The following is a 22,109-nucleotide window of genomic DNA, read 5'->3' as shown; positions in this document are numbered from 1 at the left end:
TAACTTTGGATTCGTAACTTGTAACTTTAGTTTTCTAACTTGTAATTCTCAATTCGTACTTGTATTTCTTGTTTTGTAACAGGAACATTGTATTTTGTACATGTATTTTTTATTTTGTAAAATCAAACTTTTATTTTGTACATTCACTACTCATTTTGTAACATCAAACATTCATTCAGAAACATGAAACTTTCGTTTTGTAACTAACAGACTACCAAATTGAAAAAAAATCAAGGTACAAGTTTGAAATCAAAACTCTCAAAACACACACTTCATTCTACAGGTACAAACCTCAAATCCTACAGTGTTACAGATCTTTTTGTCTCCATTCTAGCCTCAGTGGGAGGAACTTGGGTGGAACCAATGAGAGCACGACCCTTAGCTACCAATCACGTTTCTCAAATTCCTGTCCAATCATTGGGAGAGGAGGGCGGGGTTTTGTCAGAGCTGTAGAGAGTCACGACACTCCAATAGACTCCTATGGAATGGGGAAGTCACGTGGTTCATGTAGCTTCGAATAGTTCCAAACAGCCCCGCTGCTGCATTGACTGCAGTTCATTTGCGGTGTTTCGGAAGGATTTTCTCCGGGAAGTTGATGAAATGTCATCATTTTGTTGCATTGTGAAGCGTTAGCTAACCGCTTCGTTGTCTCCTCACAGAACAAGGCTATCCCAGCATGCTTTGCGCGCCGGCTGTGGATTTTCAACAGGAAGAGAAAATGGGGAGAGCTACGAAGTTTTAAACGTAAGTTTGTTAAAAACTAGCCTTAGAAATCTAAAAAGCTTAAAGCGGTTCAGTTTATAGACATTTTTTGTTTGTATATTTGTTCTTTAAATTACATTTTAGGCAGAAATCAGCCAGAACGAGTTTGTTTCACGGGTCCCAGTTATTCCCGTGTGTGTGTGTGTGTGTGTGTGTGTGTGTGTGTGTGTGTGTGTGTGTGTGTGTGTGTGTGTGCGTGTGTGTGTAGCGAATTAAACTTATCATTTGTTTTAAGGACAACGGAGCAAAGAAGCGTTTTTATTAAGCTTAGAGGTGAAGAGTGAAGCTGTTTACACACAACCACAGAAGTTCTGCTGTGAAAACTAGTTTTACATTCGGGGATTTACACAGCTGACACGTTATAATGAAGTAAAAAGTTTGTGTGAAGAGTATAATTTTTATCTTCTCATGTGGATAAATGTAAAAATGTGTTTATTGCCTTTTTGTCACCTGTGGTCTGATTTTCTCTGTAGGACTGCAGGTGTCCAGGGTCAGGAGAGGCTTTACCTGGTGGTCCTCCTGGGAGAGAGGCCTTCTACTGTCATCATGTTAATGTTATTTAGCTGTTTGATATTTGAACACATTTATTAAAACAAATACTAATAACTTTCTGGTCATTGGTTTTATCACCAGTTTTATTATTACAGATGTTTTTGAACATGTTACATGAACAGAAAATGAAAAGATGGTAAGGAGACAAGATTATTTATAATAGGTTACACTTATTTACAGATCAGAACCAGTATGGACCAGTTATGTACGGTTAAAGCAGGATTGACCTGAGTGACTCTTCCTGGATCATTTATTTAAACTGAGTGAGCAGGAAGTCTTTAACAGTGCAGCTGGATCTGCTGCAGGAGGATCCAGGCGTGGATGGAGGGCTGGAGCAGACCCGTGGCTGGACGTTTCTGGCCAGAGGAACATCATACAGGACGGTCTGCAGAGAGAGCTTTGGGACGCTTCCTCTCACTGTCCACTCCATCGTCCATCTACAGGGCCTGCTGGGCTGGCTCAGACGACGGCTGTTACATCTCTGTGAATGACTTGCCTGTTAACAGCAGTGGTGGTCTGCTGGTACCTCCTCCAGGACAGAGCACCACTGACCTCCTCCACACACATCTTCCTCAGGCTCATCCTGCAGACCCACAACTTCACCAGCACAGAGGCAGATGTGCAGCACAGTGCATGCTGACCTGTAATAGATTAAATAAGAGGTTTTTTTTTTATAGAAAAATGTAAAACAAACCTATAACCTGCAGTACACTGGTTCTGTTCAGTTTAAAGAAAAGCAGCAGGAAAAACTACAGATAATTAAATTTTTAAGACAGATCTAATCATTATTAGGCTTAAGTTGAATAAACAAATGCACATTGAAAACAGTTCAATGCTATTTTATTAAAAAGCCTGTTTTTTAAAATGTTTTATCCTCATTTGATGCTAAATAAGAAATTTTACAGTCCAAATAAAATTAGAAAACATCCTGCTGCATTCAACATTTATAATGCATTTGGTTTATATGAATTACCTACATGATAATACTCTGTAGTAATGTGTTGTGTACTTTTAACAAGTTCATTCTGTAGCTTAAAACATACATGAAACCATCTAAAGTTAACATGTAAGTCCTGAAAGCTTCTAGAATAAACAAAGTTACTTTACCTGAAAACGGTTGTGAACAAACGCTGCTGATGGACGTGAAGCTGCTGCAGATCCTTAATATTCCTGCTCCATTTTCGCTAGCTTTAGCATGTTTCCTTTGCGTGTAGCTGCCGCCACGGCTGTGACGGGACGTACGGGCCACCGTAGAGGTGAAGGCTAGACTGTCTGAATTCAGAGCCGCTGACTTCCGGTTTTAGCGGTCTTCAAGGACCCGGCCTTGCTAGACCGGCGAGGACCCGTACTCGTAAGCATCATGCCTGTGGATTCGGACATTCGGAGTGTTGTCTCTACAGCTCTGACAGAACCCTGCCCTCCTCTCCCAATGATTGGACAGGAATTCGAGAAACGTGATTGGTAGCTAAGACTCGTGCTCTCATTGGTTCCACCCAAGTTCCTCCCACTGACGCTAGAATCGAGACAAAAAGAGTTGAGGTTTGTACCTGTAGAATGAAATGTGTGTTTTGAGAGTTTTGATTTCAAACTTGTACCTTGATTTTTTTCAATTAGGAAGTCTGCTAGTTACAAAACGAAAGTTTCATGTTTCTGAATGAATGTTTGATGTTACAAAATGAGTAGTAAATGTACAAAATAAAAGTTAGATTTTACAAAATAAAAAATACATGTACAAAATACAATGTTCCTGTTACAAAACAAGAAATACAAGTACGAATTGAGAATTACAAGTTAGAAAACTGAAGTTACAAGTTACAAATCCAAAGTTACATGTGATGAAACATGTTCGAAGTTACAAAACTTGGTACAAGTTACGCTGAATATTGTCCCAATCCTAGTTCCATACACATGCTGCGCCGTCAGACTGAAGGCAGAAATGAACGCTATCTCCTCTGTGATAAAAAAAAAAACTTTTAAGAGGTTTTATAACAACATTTTTATTCAAGGTAAAATTAAGATATTAGCTTCTATTTTGGGATGACGTATTAAAGTCGAGTCCGCTCCAGCCAGTGACTCCTCATGAACCTGACTACATCTCATGTTACTGCAGCATTTGTTATTCCAGTCCACGTGGCAGCGGATCGCATTCAGCCACACCATAAAACAGCAATAAGTCGGTCTGAGGCAAAAGTGAACCTCATGACTATATCTTTTCCATCTTTTCCCCTATAGACATTTGATTACGTACAAGTAGTTGACCAGCTCAGGTTTACGCAGAGCAGAAGGAAGGAGAGCGCTCTGGTTAAACGTTCCTGCTTTAAGAAAACCGTTAAATTGCATTGTTTATGTGCTACCTGGGTTTATTAATTACTATTTCAAAAATACATAATACATGAACATAAAAATGAAAGTCATGGGGAAAAAGGTCGATCATATTTTTGTAACCCTGTCTGTCGAGTGACTGTTTAGTGTGACATCTGATATATATATATATATATATATATATATATATATATATATATATATATATATATATATAGATAGATAAATAGATAGATAGATAGATAGATAGATAGATAGATGATAGATAGATAGATAGATAGATAGATAGATAGATAGATAGATAGATAGATAGATAGATAGATAGATAGATAGATAGATGATAGATAGATAGATAGATAGATAAGATAGATAGATGATAGATAGATAGATGATAGATAGATAGATAGATAGATAGATAGATAGATAGATAGATAGATAGATAGATAGATAGATAGATAGATAGATAGATGATAGATAGATAGATAGATAGATAGATAGATAGATAGATGATAGATAGATATAGACAGACAGACAGACAGACAGACAGACAGACAGACAGACAGAAAGATAGATAGATAGATAGATAGATAGATAGATAGATAGATAGATAGATAGATAGATAGATAGATAGATAGATAGATAGATAGATAGATAGATAGATAGATAGACAGACAGACAGACAGACAGACAGATAGATAGATGATAGATAGATAGATAGATAGATAGATAGATAGATAGATAGATAGATAGATAGATAGATAGATAGATAGATAGATAGATAGATAGATAGATAGATAGATAGATAGATAGATAGATAGATAGATAGATAGATAGATAGATAGATAGATAGATAGATAGATAGATAGATAGATAGATAGATAGATGGATGATAGATAGATAGATAGATAGATAGATAGATAGATAGATAGATAGATAGATAGATAGATAGATAGATAGATGGATAGATAGATAGATAGATAGATAGATAGATAGATAAACATGCCCTGAGGTGGGGCTGGGGGGGGGGGGGGGGTGTCGACATGGTCGGGACAAAGAAGGGGGTGCGCGGCTAAATAAGTTTGGGAACCGCTGACTTAAAGGATTATTAGGAACATCTGTTCAACTTTTCATTAACCCTTTAAGAACCTGCCATAGGACAAGTTTGCCAGAACCTATATTTACATTTTTACATGCTGTGGTGCCATTTTTTGGAGTATTTCAACCTGCTGTACAGCAATACAACCCTTACATTCAAAATTTTAATAATATAAATGTCAAATGTTCATAGCAACTAAATATTTAGCTAAAAAATGCAATTATCCTTACAGAAATGGAAAATATTTTGTTTGTGCACATATTTTTCATTATACAGAAATTCCACACCTTTATCCCTCAAAATTGTCAATAAAAAAGGTTTCACACAATTCTTTCAAACAACAACAAATTAATTTGAAGTGCTTCCATAAATTAGTTTCTGAGATGCACTCACTTATATAAACTGTAACAAAAACATCAATAATAATAATCAGCAGGAGTCTAATATAATAATGTTCAATATTTGTAGCCAATTTTTCAGTAGTATAAAGTTTTCCTTTTCTCTCACTAATAAAAATAACAATAATAAAGAATATTGCAGGAGTATATACATGAGGAAACAGAAACTGAAACTTAAACATCATCTGGCTCTGTAATGGTGTCAACGGCTTCCAGGAGGGAGGATGTACTGTTTGGCGGGTCTGTGAGTCATCAAAACGTTCGTAGTGGTGTGTGAGTGAGTCGGGAGTTTGTAGTGGGTGTGTGATGTGTGTTGGGTGTGTTTGTCTAAACTTATTATGGTGAAAAAGCACAAGAAAAAGCCGAAAGCCTGAGACTGCAAAGAACTACTATCCGCGGAAAATGACGTCAAAGCAGGTGATTGGGTGAGTGATAATCATGTTACAGTTCATGTTGACAACGTGGTGACGTTTATTCAAGCGTGTGAAGCCCTGTGAGCTGCAGATCAGGACGACACAGAGTCTTTGTCTGAATGAAAACGCTTTTCTTATTTGTGCATTTTGGTTGTGTTTTTGCAAACTCATTAGTGGAAATATGGAGCGCTCTGACATGCTCAGTATGTGAGAAATAAGTGTACCTCATCCGGTTTAATTTGAAAAAGAAAAAAAATTGTTCTGTCTTATATAGTTTCAGTTCTACAAGCATTTGAATACAGTTATGCAAATGGGAGTGCTGGTGCTCCCGCCGGTCTTAAAGGGTTAATGCAATTATCTAATCAACCAATCACATGGCAGTTGCTTGAATGCATTTAGGGGTGTGGTCCTGGCCAATAAAATCTCCTGAACTCCAAACTGAATGTCAGAATGGGAAAGACAAGTGATTTAAGCTATTTTGAGCATGGCATGGTTGTTGGTGCCTGACGGGTCGCTCTGAGTATTTCACAGTTGTCATGATGTGTGGCTGGAGATGATGGACCATGTGTGGAGAGGCAGCTCAGGAGGTAAAAATGCAGGCTCGGATGAAGTAAGAATGGTTTTAATAATAGAGTGGGAACGGCAGGACAAAACACAACGCTGACAGCTAACACAAACAAAGATCTGACAAAGACTGGCACAAGGAGGGAGGTATAAATACACAGGGAAATCAGGAACACATGGGCAGGTAAACAAGGGACAGGTGAAAACAATAAGGGCTAATCAGGGCAGGAGAGAGACACAGTCAGGAAGGCAGGGGCAGAACGTGACAACAGTCTGAATTGGGTTGACTCATTCAAGCTGATAGAAGAGCAACTTTGACTGGAATAACTACTCGTTTCAACCAAGGAATGCAGCAAAGCATTTGTGAAGCCACAACATGCACAGCCTTGAGGCGGATGGGCTACAACAGCAGAAGACCCATTTGACGCTGTCAACCAGGGCTTCCTTTTGTCCACACTCTCTAGCATGGGCATCACAGAGAAAGCACACGCCTGGTATGAATCGTACCTCACAGGACGATCATTCAGTGTATCTTGGCTTGGACAATCCTCTACCGTGCACCATCTTGCCACAGGAGTCCCCCAGGGCTCTGTACTAGGACCTCTTCTCTTTGCCATATTCACCACCTCACTGGGTAAGATCATTCAATTCAATTCAATTCAAAAATACTTTATTAATCCCAGAGGGAAACTGATTGCTGTAGTAGCTCAGAATAATAATAATAATCAAGTCATCAAAGAGTTGTTGTATATTACAATGGCTGTTGGCAGGAAGGATCTCCAGTAGCGGTCAGTGTTGCAGCGAAACTGAAGAAGCCTCTGACTGAAGACACTCTTCCGTTGTCGGACAGTCTTGTGAAGAGAATGCTCAGGGTTGTCCATCATTCTCTTGATTCTCTGGAGAATCCTTCTTTGCATTATCTCCTCCAGCGGTTCCACAGTCGTCCCCAGAACAGAACCAGCCTTTGTTATTAGGCTGTTGAGCCTTTTCAGGTCCCTGCTTCTGATGCTGCTACCCCAACAGACGATGGCTGAAGAGATTACACTCTCAACAACAGACTTGTAAAAGATCTGCAGCATCTTGCTACAGACATTGAAGGACCTATGCCTCCTCAAGAAGTGCAGTCTGCTGTGTCCCTTCTTGTAAACGGCTTCGCTGTTCTTTCTCCCGTCCAGTCTGTTGTCCAAGTGAACTCCAAGGTATTTGTATTCCTCAACCACCTCCACTTCTTTCCCCATGATGGAAACAGTGTTTGACTCCACCCTGTTTCTTCTGAATTCTAAAATCATCTCCTTTGTTTTGTTCACGTTCAAGATCAGATGATTGTTTCCACACCATGCCACAAAGCGCTCCACCAGCTCTCTGTACTCAGCTTCCTGTCCTTCTCTGATACACCCGACAACTGCAGAGTCATCTGAGTATTTCTGTAGATGACAGGTCTCTGATTTGTACTGGACGTCTGAGGTGTACAGGGTGAAAAGGAATGGTGAGAGTACAGTCCCCTGTGGTGCTCCAATGTTACTGATCACCTGGTTTGATGTGCAGTTCTTCAGCCTCACAAACTGTGGTCTGTTTGTCAGGTAGTCTTTAATCCAGGCGATAGTTGAGGCCCCCACCTGTGTCTTCTGGAGTTTCTGGCATAGAACATCAGGCTGGATTGTGTTAAATGCACTGGAGAAATCAAAGAACATGACCCTCACACTGCTGCCTGCTTTGTCCAGATGACAGTGGGTTGGTTAAAGCAGCTGGACGATGGCATCTTCAACTCCAACTCCATGGCGATAAGCAAACTACAGCGGGTCCTGATATGTTGTAGTTTGATTATTCAGGTGGACCAACAGGAGTCTCTCCAGGACCTTCATGATGTGGGATGTGAGGATAACCGGTCTGTAGTCATCATTGACTGATGGGTGAGTTTTCTTTGGAACTGGAACAAGGCAGGATGTCTTCCACAGGACTGGAACCTTCTCCTGGGCCAGGTTGAGGTTGAAGAGAAGCTGCAGAATCCCATAGAGCTGCTCTGCACAGGCCTTCAGTACTCTGGGGCTGACACCATCTGGACCTGCAGCCTTGTTCCTGTTCAGTCTCTCCAGCTGCCTCTTCACCTGACTTCTAGAGACAGATAGGTGGGAGGGGGAGGTAACTGGGGCAGCAGCATCTCCTGACTTGGTTGAAGACAGATTTACAGAACCAGAAGAGTCCATGACTGCGTTAGAGGACAAAAGAGCTGGCGTGTGACAGGAAAATGTTGGATCAGAGGAGGATGGGATGTCTGATTGGCTGGGGACAGGCGAGGAGGATGCTGGGTTTGTTCCTGAACTGAACCTATTTAAGAACTTGTTCAGTTCATTGGCTGTGTCCAGGCTGCCATCTGTGCAATCCTTCCTCTGCTTGAAGGCTGTGATCTTCTTCATCCCTGACCAGACATCTCTGATATTGTTCCTCTGTAGTTTGTTCTCCAGCTTCTTCCTGTATGCCTCCTTGCTGTCTCTGATCTTGATCTTCAGTTGCTTCTGTATACTCATCAATAATTCCCTGTCTTCCTCCTTGAGGGCTCTTTTTTTCTCATTTAGCAGATTCTTCAGTTCACTGGTGATCCAGGGTTTGTTATTAGCGAAGCATCTCACTGCTGTGGTGGGCATGATGTTGTCCACACAGAAGTTCATATAGTCAGTGACACATCCAGTCATGGCATTGATGTCCTCTTCATATCCTTGGCAGAGAGTCATCCAATCTGTGGTCTCAAAATAACCTTGCAAGGCTTCTTCAGCGTCCTGTGACTATCTTCTCACAGTTCTTCTTGCCACTGGTTGCCTCTGAACAAGTGGTCTGTATGCTGAGCAGAGAAAAACAAGATTGTGATCTGATTGTCCCAGAGGAGGTCTTGTTTTGGACATGTATGCATTCTTTACATTTGCATAACACAAATCCAATGTCTTGTTTTCTCTGGTGGAGCAGCTGACAAACTGTTGAAATGTTGGAAGTGTAGCAGAGAGCAAGGCATGATTAAAATCACCAGATATAGCCACAAATGCATTGGGGTGCTGGGTTTGTAGCTTAGCGACAACGGAACTGATGGCATCACATGCATTCTCAGCAATGGCTGAAGGTGGAATATAAATGGTTGCCAAGACAACACTGGTGAACTCTCTTGGCAAATAATATGGGCAACAACTTACTGCCAAGAGTTCAACAGCTGGGCTGCAGAGACGACATTTCACTGAACATGACCTGGACGGCATCATCTGTTGTTGACAAGCACTGCCACTCCACCTCCTTTTCTTTTCCCGCTCCTCTTCAGATCTCTGTCTGCTCGTACAGTCAGGAATCCTGGCAGAGAGACGCTGGAATCAGGGATATGGTCCTGCAGCCACGTCTCAGTAAAACACAAAACATCGCACTGCCGATACTCCGGCTGAGTCCTTGAAAGGGCTTGGAGTTCATCCATCTTGTTGGCCAGTGATCTCACATTGCCCATTATGATCGATGGAAGAGATGGTTTGAATTTCCTATTTCTCTGTCTCCGTTTTGCTCCCGCTCTGCACCCATGCTTCTTGCGTTTTAGCTCATTTGGGATTTGTGGCTTCAGTTGAGGTATTATTTCAGCCTTTCCAATGTTAATCAGCTGCTCCCAATTGTAAACCACCTTGTTGCCATGGTTACACATCATAACAAATGCTAAAAAAGTGGAAAATTTTGAAAAAATAGCAGTCAAAATCCTCTAAGATTCACAGCACTAGAAACAGAAAAGCAAAACGTCCAAAAAACACCGCTTTTCTTGAGAAACCAGAAGAAAAAAACATCCAAAAAAAGGCAAAACTTACATATAATCAACAGAGCTACTCCAACATGCAGCCACCCAGAGCAGCGCAGTTCCGGAACAGATCATACCTTCGATCAAAACCTTCAATCACATGGCTTCTCCTACCACTGCTATGCAGACGACACCCAGCTCCATCTGTCATTTCCACCGGACGACCACACTGTCTCTGCACAAATATCAAACTGTCTCTCTGACATATCAAAATGGATGAAATCCCACCATCTCCAACTCAACCTTTCTAAAACTGAACTCCTTGTCATCCCTGCAAAACCATCCATACAGCACAATATCTCAATCCAAAATGACTTCCTATCTCTGGCTCCTTCAAAGGCAGTTCGAAATCTGGGTGTTGTGTTTGACGAACACCTGACCTTTAAAGATCATGTTGCATCTGTTGCTTATTCATGCCATTTTGCGCTGTATAACATACGAAAGATCAGACCATACCTCCAAGCTCCTGATGCAATCTACTGTCATCTCCTGCCTCGATTACTGCAATGCCCTTCTAACTGGTCTTCCAGCCAGTACTGTGAGACCTCTTCAAATGGTCCAGAACGCAGCGGCGCGTCTGGTCTTCAATCAGCCTAAAAGAGCACACGTCACCCCTCTGTTCATTGAGCTCCACTGGCTACCGCTAGCTGCATGCATCAAATTCAAATTGCTAACACTAGCATACAAAGTCCGAGATGGTACGGCTCCCATCTACCTGAATCCTCTTGCAAAGGCTTACGTCTCGGCCCGGCCGCTCCGGTCATCACAGGATGGTCGGCTAGCAATGCCTACACCACGCTCAGGACAATCCAGACTATTCTCATGCATCATTCCACAAATGTGGAATGACCTACCAAGCACTACCAGAACAGGGGCTTCCTTTTCAATTTTCAAGAAACTCCTGAAGACCCTGCTCTTCAGAGAGCATCTTCTAAACTAGCACCCTCCCTGCACCCGTCCCCCTCTCTACTGTCCACTCCTTGTTCCCTCCTCTCCATGATTCATCATGCTGCCTCACTGCCACCTATGACTGACTGAAATTGTTTGTTGTTGTTGTTTGTTGTTGTTAGCCTCAAGGACAATATGCCGATTATAACTTGTAAGTCGCTTTGGACAAAAGCGTCTGCTAAATACATAAACATAAGACCCGACCGGGTACCATCATCTCCACTACAAATAGGAAAAAGGCTATAATTTGCACGAGCTCACCAAAACCGGACAGTTGAAAACTGGAAAAAGAGAATGATAACATGGATCCATCATGCCTTGTTACCCTTGTGCAGGCTGGTAGAGGAGTAATGGTTTGGGGATGTTTTCTTGGCAAACTTTAGGCCACTTAGTGCCAATTGGGCATGGTTTCAATGTCACGGGTTACCTGAGCATTGTTTCTGACCATGTCCATCCCTTCATGACCACCATGTACCCATCCTCTGATGGCTACTTCCAGCAGGATAATGCACCATGTCATAAAGCTCCAGTCATTTCTAATTGGTTTCTTGAACATGACAATGAGTTTTATGTACTACAACGGCCCCCACTGTCATCAGATCTCAACCCGATAGAGCATCTTTGGGATGTGGTGGAACGGGAGCTTCGTGCCCTGGATGTGCATCCCACACATCTCCATCAACTGCAAGATGCTTTTCTATCAATATGGGCCAACATTTCTAAAGAATGCTTTCAGCACCTTGTTGAATCAACGCCACGTAGAATTAAATCAAATCAAATCACTTTTATTGTCACGTCACATGTGCAGGTACACTTGTACAGTGCATGAGAGTGAAATTCTTGTGTGCGAGCTTCACAGCAACAGAGTTGTACAAAAATACCATAACGTAAAAACAAGCAAAATACAAAAATGGCTAATCTAAGTAATAATATGTAATAAAGGCAGTTTTGAAGGCGAAAGTGGGTCTAACACTGCGTAAGTGTGGTGTTCCTAATAATCCTTTAGGTGTGTGTGTGTGCGCGCGTGCGTGTGTGTGTGTGTGCGTGCGTGCGTGCGAGTGTGTGTGTGTGTGTTTGTGTGTTTATAAATGCCTATAGAGACATTTGATTACGCGCAAGCAGGTGACCTGTCAACCTGTTCTCACGTGAGACCTGTTCAGGTTTGCGCATAGATGAAGGACAAAATGCGTTCGGGCCATAGGTGAAATGTTCCTACTAAGTTAAATTATTTAATTATAAAGTTCTGGACACACAGGTCAGCTTGTTTAGATCAGTGCTTGAAGTGCAAAACACATAAACACACTGCTTTATGACCATCAACATACAAAAATGAGTATATAGCCCGCCCATTACTCTGCCAGGGGGAAAGTTAAAGCTAAAAATGAGAAGGTCCCACCACTGAGTTTTTGACTGAGGCACACCCAGACAATCCAAAAATAGGAAAAGAGGTGGAGCTGAGTGTGGGGCTGTTACATTTAGAACAGGGTTGGAACAAATGCGACCAATCTAGCTATTAGCTAACTAAGCTAGCCCAAGTAGCTAAGAAGGGCATCGGGGACTGCGGGGTTGCCCAAATGCACGGCGGACCGGCTTTAGTGCAAGGCTGTAGCCATGCTGGTCGCCTGCGGGGATCTAATATGGACTGATACTGTTAAATTACAAGCAGAGCCAGAACACTGCAACCGGGAACCTTGGTCTTTCAGATAAGCTCATTCTCCACAGGCGGAGATCAGCGGGACATTAGCTGCATGCTAACGTAGTAAAACAACTCCACGTTGTCACTCTAACGCATTTTTCTTGCTAAAAACACCCGGAAAACCTCAGTTAGTTTTGAGTTAGCATGTAGCTAATGTCCCATTGATCTTCAACAGCGGAGAATGAGCTGATCAGAAAGGCCAGGGTTCCCGGTAGCATCATGTGGAATCCTAGTATGTCCAAGAAAGGTTCTGTCTTTCTCGCCTCTGATTCTTACAGTGATAAGTTCACATTTTTTTTTACAAAACTGCTCAAAACAGCTTTCTGTTGGTGGAAACGGCAAGAGAACAGTCTGCAGTTACCATGGGAAGACAGTTTTCTGCTAAATGAAACAGCCAGAGCCCTACTGTGTCGAGAAAGACAAGATCTTCCTTGGACATCCTACGATTCCAAATGACACCTCCAGCATGACTACAGCCTCACATGGGAGCCGGTGTCCGTGCTTTGACTGCCCCGGGAAACGGGAACAGCCAGCCTTCTGCTCTAGCAACTCGTCTTGGGCAAGAGACAGAAGACGAGCATCTGCTCACGTTACTTATTCAGCCAGCAGCCCCATTAACATGTTTGACCAAGCAGTTAAATGACGCAGCATTTCTCCCCCATTCAACCAACGAAATAAAGTACAGAAATACAATTTTACTTACAGATAAAAAGCTGTTAGTGCAGTCAATAACCACAGCTTACCTATGTTGTCTAAATAATTCCATGATTAACATCCAAAGACAAAGCTAAAGTTCGGAGAGTCAAAATGGCAGAATATCTATTAACGTGAGAAAAAGGCCCAGGCTAAGGCGTTTCCCAGGAGCTAGCTCTGAAGCTCATTAATTATTCAGAATTTTAAGCATTTCATTCCACTTAAACAGAAGAGTTACAAAAAAATTCACCCCCTCGGAGTTGTCATGAATGTAAACTAGATCTATTAAACCTAAAATGTTTTTTTGAACCAGGCTGTAAACATTTTTGCTTTGAAATTAGCATTTTTAACATGGGAGTGAATGAGGATTTGCTTATTTCTGCTGCCAGTCCCTAGTGGATGAGGGTGGAACTGCAGTGTTAGCCACTCCTTCTTGACTTCAAAAATAAAGACAATAATGGCCCCTTAGTTATGACACAGAGGAACAACATTTACTTATTTATTTCCGGTCTTTATCATATTTGTTCCCCTCCCTGGGCTTCCACCTTACCGTGGTGTGTGGGTTAGGGTTAGTGTCCCATGGAGTGTTCCCTAGGAGCTATGTTGTCTGAGGCGTTATGATAAATGATAAATGACCCACACTTGTGTAGTGCCTCTCAGAGTAAGGACCCCACTTTACACTACAGTGTATCATTCATCCATTTACACAAATTCACACACTGATGGTGATGAGCTACAATGTAGTCACAGCTGCCCTGGGGTGTACTGACAGAGGCGAGGCTGCCGTGCACAGGCGCCACCGGTCCCTCCGACCACCACCAGCAGGCAAGGTGGGTTAAGTGTCTTGCCCAAGGACACAACAGCAGAATTATCTGCCTAGAGCCGGGATCGAACCTGCAACCTTCAGATTACTGGACAACCTGCTCAACCTGTCACCCATGACAAACAGGTCCTAGTTGAGGGATCAGACAAAGAGAAGCCCAAAGACCTCTAATGATGAATGATTTAAATGGACACAGTGTTCCCTCGCCCAGGCGCGGGACACCAGGGCCCCCCTCTGGAGCCAGGCCTGGAGGTGGGGCAAGCCGGCGAGCGCATGGTAGCCAGGCTTTAACCCATGGAGCACGGCCGGGCACAGCCCGAAGAGGAAATGTGGAGTCCCCTTCCCATGGGCTCACCAATTATGGGAGAGGCCAAAGGGGTCGGGTGCAAGGAGGGGACCGTGGCGATCTGATACTCAGGTACAGAAACTGGCTCTCAGTACATGGAATCCTCCCTGGTGGGGAAGGATTCTGAGTTGGTGTGTGAGGTTGAGAAGTTTCAACTAGACATAGTCGAACTCACCTCGACGCATGGCTCTGGCTCCAGAACCAGTTTCCTTGAGAGGGGCTGGACACTCTACAACTCTGGAGTTGCTCCCACTGAGAGGCGCCGAGCAGGGGTGGGCATACTAGTTGCAGCCAAGGTGTTGAAGGGATCTGATTTTTAAAGATGATGTGGTCCTCTGGGCTTCAACAGAACGTGATCTCCGGCTCTCATTAGAGAAGTTCACAGCCGAGTGTGAAGCAGCTGGGATGAGAATCAGCTCCTTTAAATCTGAGACCATGGTCTTGATTCGGAAAAGGGTAGAATGCCTTCTCCGGGTCAGGGACGAGGTCCTGCCCCAAGTGGAGGAGTTAAAGCATCTCGTGGCCTTGTTCACGAGTGAGGGAAAGATGAAGCGTGAGATGGACAGACAGATTGGTGCTGCATCTGCAGTCCTGCGGGATTTGCACCGGTCTGTCGTGGTGAAGAGCGAGCAGAGCCAGAAGGCACAGCTCTCGATTTACCAGTCGATCTGCGTTCCTACCCTCACCTATGGCCACGAGCTTTGGATAGTGACCAAAAAAATGAGATTGCGGATACGAGCGGGCGAAATGAGTTTTCTTTGTAAGGTGGCTGGGGTCTCCTTTAGAGATAGGGTGAGGAGTTTGGTCATCTGGGAGGGGCTCGGAGTAGACCCGCTGCTCCTCCACATTGAGAGGAGCCAGTTGAGGTGTCTCGGGTTTCTGGTCAGGATGCCTCCTGGATGGCTCCCTGGTGAGGTCTTCCAGGCATGTTCAACCAGGAGATGGCCTAAAGGAAGACCCAGGACACGCTGGAGAGACTATGTCTCACAGCTGGTCAGCGAACGCCTTGGGAATCCCCCCAGAAGAGCTGGTCCAAGTGGCTAGGGAGAGGGAAGTCTGGGCCTCCCTGCTTAGGCTACTGCCCCCGCGACCCGACCCCGAATAAGCGGCCGAAAATGAATGAATGGATCATTTTTGTTAAAATTTTAAAAGGAAGATTATCTTGACATTTAAAATTGGCATAACGATAAAAAACCCCAGAATGCTGTAAAATAACATACTTTTTAATTAAACATTAATTCATTATTTTACAAGCACAGAGAGCCACATCAGATGGATGAAAGAGTTGCATGCAGCTCCAAAGCCATGGGTTGCTGACCCCTGGGCTAGTAGAAGCTAACTGTTGGCATTGGCAACACCACCACATAGCAGAACTCCTCCTGGCTTGTTATTTATGAAGATAAAACATCCACTGTGCAGAGAAAACAGTCTTATTTCCTGATACTTGGGCATTACGCCTTAAATTGGATAACAGCAATGGAGCTCTATGTCATGGTCTGCATCTGCCCCCTCCTTTATGTGCCTCCTGGTGTCCTCCATCCCTCTCTAGAGTCCCTCATGGCCCCTCATGTGTCCTTGTCTGCATCCCTGTTATGTGTCTTATGTTGTAGCCCTTTGGCGCCCTCTTGTGTCCTTTTTCTGTGTGTCAGTTTAGTGTCTGATGTTATCTTTTTCACTGTTTCCTCCCAGGTCAGCTCCAGCCTCGTTGTCCCCAGCTCAGTGTGTGTATGTCCTATGTCCTCCTCCAGCTAGTTTGTGCGAGTCCTTCCCTCTGTCTTTAGGAAATTGTTTAGTTTTGTGTTAAGGTATTTGCCATCCTCTGTTTCTGTTTTCCCCATTGAGTTGATTAGTGTCACCTGCCTTCCCTCCAGCAGCTCACCCCACACACCTGCTTCCTGTTTCCCTGATTGCTCCTCCCAGTGTATTTAAGCCCTGTCTGTCTCTGTGTTCTTGTCGGTCCATTAATGTTTGTCTGTAGTTCTTGTCAGTCTTGTTCCTGTTCCTAGCTTCTAGTGTTTCCAGTGTCTCTAGTCCTCTAGTGTTGTTATTTACTCAGTTTAGATGATTTGGTTTTTGGCTCCCTGCCTTTGGATTACTCCTAAATACAGGGTATCTGCAGGGTTAAGGGAGCCAAATTTAAGACTTTTTAAGACCTTTTTTTAAGGCCACTTTGACCAAATTTAAGACCTTACATCCAAGACTTAAAAACATAATGTGACGAGTACGACCTTACAAATAGTTCTGGCCAAACCTTTATTGGAACTGAAAGTGATGAAAAATAACACAAACATCGAGATAAGAGAATCTGTGCATATATTTTCCAAAAACAAAATGCAGTACTAACAACTCTGAGTTAAATACTGTGAATATTCGTATTTAAATAAACTGAGTTTACATGAACGTGTAAAATGAATACAAGTACCATGTATTGAATACTAAATATAAGTAAATGGTCCTTCTCTTTTCTCAGTTATGGAATAGATCTGAGATCTTCAGTCTTGGTCTTCAGTTCAGTTTCCACCTGTTCTAGTTCATACATTTTTCTCTGTATCTCTTCCTCAGCGTGTTTGACTTTGTGATGAGCTGGGCCATCAGGCCTCCACTCTTCCCTTCAGCATCTTCTGCAAGTTTATCAGCATCTCTATGTAGGCTGTTGGACACCTGCAGCAGAATTTGCTTCTTTTTCCTAAGCTCCTCAATGGCTTCTTCTGCAGATTTCGCTTCTGTGCCTCGCGATCAGTGATTTTCTTCCTCTTTTGCTCATCTAGATGCACTCTGTATCTGGACCTTGCTGATGCAGCCGACGCAAGTAGCTCCTTTGACATAGGAACATTGAAGACCCCCCCATAGACAGTGACATAATCACAGACCAGTCGCTGAGCAATCATTGTGTCTTCCTGCATATTGTAGGTCTCCACCTCTTTGTTTACAGAGAATCCTCTCTCCACTGTTGCTTGTCCATGGGACAGAAGTAGTAGTTTCTTGCTAAACTCCAATAGCTCCTGATAGCATTGGCTCAGGACGCCATTGAGAAATACATCCAGTCTACACTCTGTGGGTCTGTAGGAGAGAAAGGTCTCACTTCTCGCTCCAACTGATAAGACTTCAGTAAACTGCTGGACAATTACATCACCTGCAAAAAAACACAGTGATAAAAAATGACTTAATGTATTTTGATTGTATACATTAAAGCTGCAAGCAAGAGTTTTTGTGAGACTGATTGCACCTTATGTCTGATATATTTAACATGTATCTGCAAAATTAATTTTCTTCATATATTTTTACATGAACACACTGAACTGCTGTATTCTCTCCTACCAGCAGAGACACCTCCTGATAACTGCTGGTTTTGCAGAAACCTCTGCACCAGGTTAGTCATGTTTTTCTGGCACCAGTCTGGGTCAGAATACATCCTCCTGGGATCCAAACAGGCAACCTGCCTAACAGGGGGGTACTTTAATGGACTCTTGTCTTGCACTTTCTGAATGATGGTGGACAGCATCTTGATGCAGTCTTTCCTGAACTCCAGGACAGTACGCTCCCCTATCTTTTTTTGTTGCTGAAGTTCCTGACAGAATGGAATGTAATAAGACCAAGTTACCCATTATAACAGCCAACAATATTCATCACTATTGAGTTAACCCTCCCACTATCCTAATGGGTGTGACCCCGTGAGGAAAGTTGACCATTGAGCAGGGTTGATGGTTTATCCCTTGGGTCCACGTGGCAGGGGTGAGGAGTGAGCACCACCTCACCCCTGCCACGTGGACCTTAAGGGATAAACCATCAATCCTGCTCAATGGTCAACTTTCCTCACGGGGTCACACCCATTAGGATAGTGGGAGGGTTAAAGGTGGAACATTACCTTAAGAACTGACTCTGCACCCAAACCTAGGGTGCCATCTTGCAGGGGGACCCAGTTATTCTTGTCACCGACATCCAGTTTGACCAGCTGCAGTGGACTGATATCCTTCAGGATTTCTCTCTTGACAAACGCCTTAGCACACTCTGAGAAAAACAAAAACAAAATGGGTCAATTTTTTTTGACAAATCTAAACACATCACAAATATACACACATATATTTTTTAAATCATATGTGACTATTATTCATTTTCAAATGTAAAACAGTAAAAAGAGGACAGTGTATGCATAAATATGTTGACAAGCATACAGAATTATACAAATCAACATAAATTTGCAACATCAAACTGTCTGGTGTTAGGATGTTATTACCTTCATCAACTCTGCCAAGTCTGTGGCCAAGAATGGCATCACTGGTTCATCAGTTTGATATCTTGTCAAGAAAGGAGCGAAAGTCCTGGTAACAGCAATGTAGAAATGTAGCTTTGCAAGGATAAGGGGGTCTTTCTGAGCAGTTTCAAGTGTGTCAAAAGATGCAGTTCCTGGATTTGGTAGCTTCCTCATTCGGACTGCATCCAGGTACATGGTCAAAGATGCCCACATCTCCAAGGCTCTCTCTGCTACTGGTAAGTTTTCAAGCCATCGGTGGCTACAGAATGCAAGTGGAAACTTTGCAGAAGCTGTCAAAGTTATGAAGTCCTCTCTCCTAGCTGGCACATTATGGAAGAGAACATGCATGGCTTTCAAAACTCTCTCTAGCTGCCACATAGAGAAACCACTTTTGCAGACATTATGTAGAGTGTGAAGGCCACAGCTCCCAACCACAATCAGCTGTCTCCCCTCATACTGCTCACGCAGTCCTTCTTGAAGCAACTCCAAAAACTTCCAGTTTACATTGGGCCCATCCATGGAGACTGAAAGCAGCTTTTTCAAATCCAGCTGCTGAGAGCATTCCTGAGGAAAAAACTGAGCTTTAGGCTGGGTAATGTATCAAAACAGGAAAAACTTTGAACTGCTCCACTGAAAAAGTCATATTATTGAATTGTTTTTTTCAAATAAAAAAAATCTAGTTGAAAAATAAAATGTATTCCCATTTATGGATTACAGCAACACAATTGCAATAATTACCCATAATTTTCTGACAACATTGGCTACATGTGTTTTACTAGTGTTGGCTTGTTACTTACTTTAAAGTGGTGTAGTAAATCCTTAGCTGTTCCATGGCCCATGAACTGTGATCCTAGGTACCTGGACTGGACTCGATCCTCTTTCCAGTAGCGAACATGCAGATCCATTTGCTTTGTATTGGTCATCTGGTTGAGGGTTTCATCAAACATCAAAGTAAAACTGCCTCTGTTGACATCGGCCATAAGGAGTTTGATGATGTGGGGAGCCAAACCAAATTTGACTACATATGCTGTTTTGTCTTTACCACACGTAAAGTTTTTAGCAATTTCTGAGTCGGGAAACATAGCTCTAAATATATCTCCGACTCCCTCATTAGCGCTGTAGGATTGGTGTCTTGTTACGCTGTGCAGGCACCACAGTACCTCTGCCTGAAGAGTTGCAGTGGATCCAAAAATCCCCCTGAGGTCCGATGCTGATGCGGTCGCTGCTGAGTTCGGAGATTCTGAAGCCGGGGAAACTGGTGACACGGTGCAGAACTGAGAAATTGCATTCGTCTGTTCGCGGGTTTTGGCTGCGGCTCTGTGCTTCTCGCTGTGCATATGCGACTCCACAGCTTTAACTCCCATGGAACCGAGTTTAAAGAGCTTTTTGCACAGAGTACAGCGGGCCTCGCAGTTATTGCCCGGAACCGGCGCTAACCATGTCGTGAACGTGGGATTAGCCATCCAGTTAACATTAAACTTGCACTTCCCCATGGCGCAAGCTCCCACTAGCTTAACCAGCTAATGTGCTCATCTAAAAATAGCCCCCCCCCCCCCCCTTCCACAACCAACTGAATGTGTACGTTTCCGCTTACGCCAATATCACACACAAAAAAAGCTGAACACTAACTATAAATTCTTGAACATTTTATAGAATAAAAGAATCTTGTTTATTGGGTCTTTGGTAATTTAAGACCTTTGGAAACTGTATTTAAGGATTATTTGTCATTTTTAAGGACTTTTAAGGCCTTAAATTTTGAAAAGCTAATTTAAGACTTTTTAAGACTTTTTAAGGACCCGCGGATACCCTGTAAATAAAGGATTTATTTTCATCATCTACCTCCTGCCTGGTTCATCTGGTTCTCTGCATTTTGGGTCCTAAACATCCTCCTACACCAAATCGTGACACTCTACTGCTGACTTGCAACATGGATGTTTTATCTCCACAAATGACACAAGTCTAGAGTTCTGAGTGTGGTGGTGTTGGTAATGCTAATGGTTAGCTTCTACTAGCCAAGATGTCCTCTACCAGTTGCCGGACACTAAACCAACAGCCTTCCTTGTTGTGAGTCCAAATGGGTGAGTCCATGAATGTTGGTGTCAGTGTGACGTAGATCTGTCAGGCTTTTCTAATTCCAGAGTTTCCCCGTCTGTTTTCCATCAGAAGCTGATGCAGGAGATAGGTGTAGGAGACCATTTTCATGTTCAGCCTGCATGAAAAACTCAGAGTGACTGATTTTCAGAAATAATAATAAAATAAAAGTATTTTCATTTAACCACACTTTTAAGGAATTTTCCAGTAGGCGTTCATTAAACCTGACCTAAAATGCACCTCTTCTTTTCATTTTTTCTAGGAGGGCCATGGCATCCACAGCAGGCACATCACCGTTCTCCATAGACCCGTTAGGGTGTCTCTGGGGGTTTCAGAACCTGCTGTGAGTATCATTAGGTAATTTCATTAGGAAAAGATCACACTGGATACGTTATCTTTTCCTTGTTCAAACATCTCAAATCAAACACTCTCGGTAAGAATTGATGAGCAGCAGAGGTTGAGATGTAACCGTGTATCTGTCGCAGGGTGCCACTTACATACTCATTGTAAACTGGGAGGAAGTCTTAGTTCTAATGTATAGAACACACTTGTTATGGACGCCAAGGGTTCTCCTGCAAAAAGAGATCTCGGGAAGATAAGTTTGTTAAAACATGGCAACAGCTAAAATATTATTTTACTGGTATTTTGTATCTGCGGTTAACCGTCTCAGGCTCAAAATAAGTTTTGATAAAAGGACGAACAACTGAGTCCTTCAGGCGAACTTCTGAGCTAAAAAATGCTCATGAAACACGTGTGTGGAGTAACCAGGTAGGTAGGTTTTAGCGTTGCTAATCTGCAACGTCTGCCTCCAGAGGGTTAAATCTGGATACGCAGCTTGTGACTCTTCAATCAGAAGAACAATGAATGTGAAAAGTACAACGCGAGTAACTTGTTTTCACCTGTTCCAAATTAAAGAAGGGTGCTCAAACAAAAACCTTACAATTGTTGTTTATTCTGAAAATATGTTGCTTTTAGTGTACTTATCAGCCAAAAACATTTCACTGGTTAGTTTTATATGTTTATCAGCACCAAGTGCAACAAGCTTCTCATTTATCTGAGACCTGATGTGGCTTCTAATGATACCTGCTGTTTCAGCAGAAGTCTGACATCTGAGGATGTCCTAAAATCTACGCCGTAGTGTTTAACCCGAACGGGGTACGGTGGCCCGGAGTTTCAGAAATTTGAAAGTTTCAGCTTAAAAAACTGTGAAAACATCAGTTCCCATAGTACCCACAAACAGAGACCAGTACAACCCAGTTTACACTCATGGCTTCATGCCACAGCAAGCTCATTCCTGGAAACATGACAGAGAAACACGGGTAACCTTGTTGTTACATAC

General features: G+C 42.9%; 2 protein-coding genes across 6 annotated transcripts in view; both read right to left on the bottom strand.

Moving 5' to 3' along the window:
- Window positions 1-22,109, bottom strand: part of klhdc8a (kelch domain containing 8A) — a 103,398-nt gene that overhangs the window by 42,372 nt on the left and 38,917 nt on the right. The window lies entirely within an intron of this gene.
- LOC129160897 (uncharacterized) lies at window positions 18,298-22,101 on the bottom strand. 2 transcript variants are annotated; one of them, XM_070549814.1, is made up of 2 exons: window positions 18,662-22,101; window positions 18,298-18,435 (listed from the first exon to the last, which is right to left on the bottom strand). In XM_070549814.1, the coding sequence occupies exons 1-2, from the start codon at window positions 19,196-19,198 to the stop codon at window positions 18,400-18,402; spliced, it is 573 nt and encodes a 190-aa protein (XP_070405915.1). In that variant the 5' UTR covers window positions 19,199-22,101; the 3' UTR covers window positions 18,298-18,399. Both variants share the same exon structure in this region; 1 of them encodes a protein (XP_070405915.1).

Source organism: Nothobranchius furzeri, chromosome 3 (assembly GCF_043380555.1).
Source record: "Nothobranchius furzeri strain GRZ-AD chromosome 3, NfurGRZ-RIMD1, whole genome shotgun sequence".
NCBI classification, from domain to species: Eukaryota; Metazoa; Chordata; class Actinopteri; order Cyprinodontiformes; family Nothobranchiidae; genus Nothobranchius; species Nothobranchius furzeri.
This window is presented reverse-complemented; position numbering and strand designations above follow the sequence as displayed.

Excerpts from the sequence above, each read along its gene's own strand:
- LOC129160897 (XM_070549814.1), bottom strand. The coding sequence starts at position 19,198 with ATGGATGGGCCCAATGTAAACTGGAAGTTTTTGGAGTTGCTTCAAGAA. Across the intron at positions 18,436-18,661 it reads ACTTGGCAGAGTTGATGAAG|AGTGTGCTAAGGCGTTTGTC; the intron begins GTAATAACATCC and ends TGTTTTTCTCAG.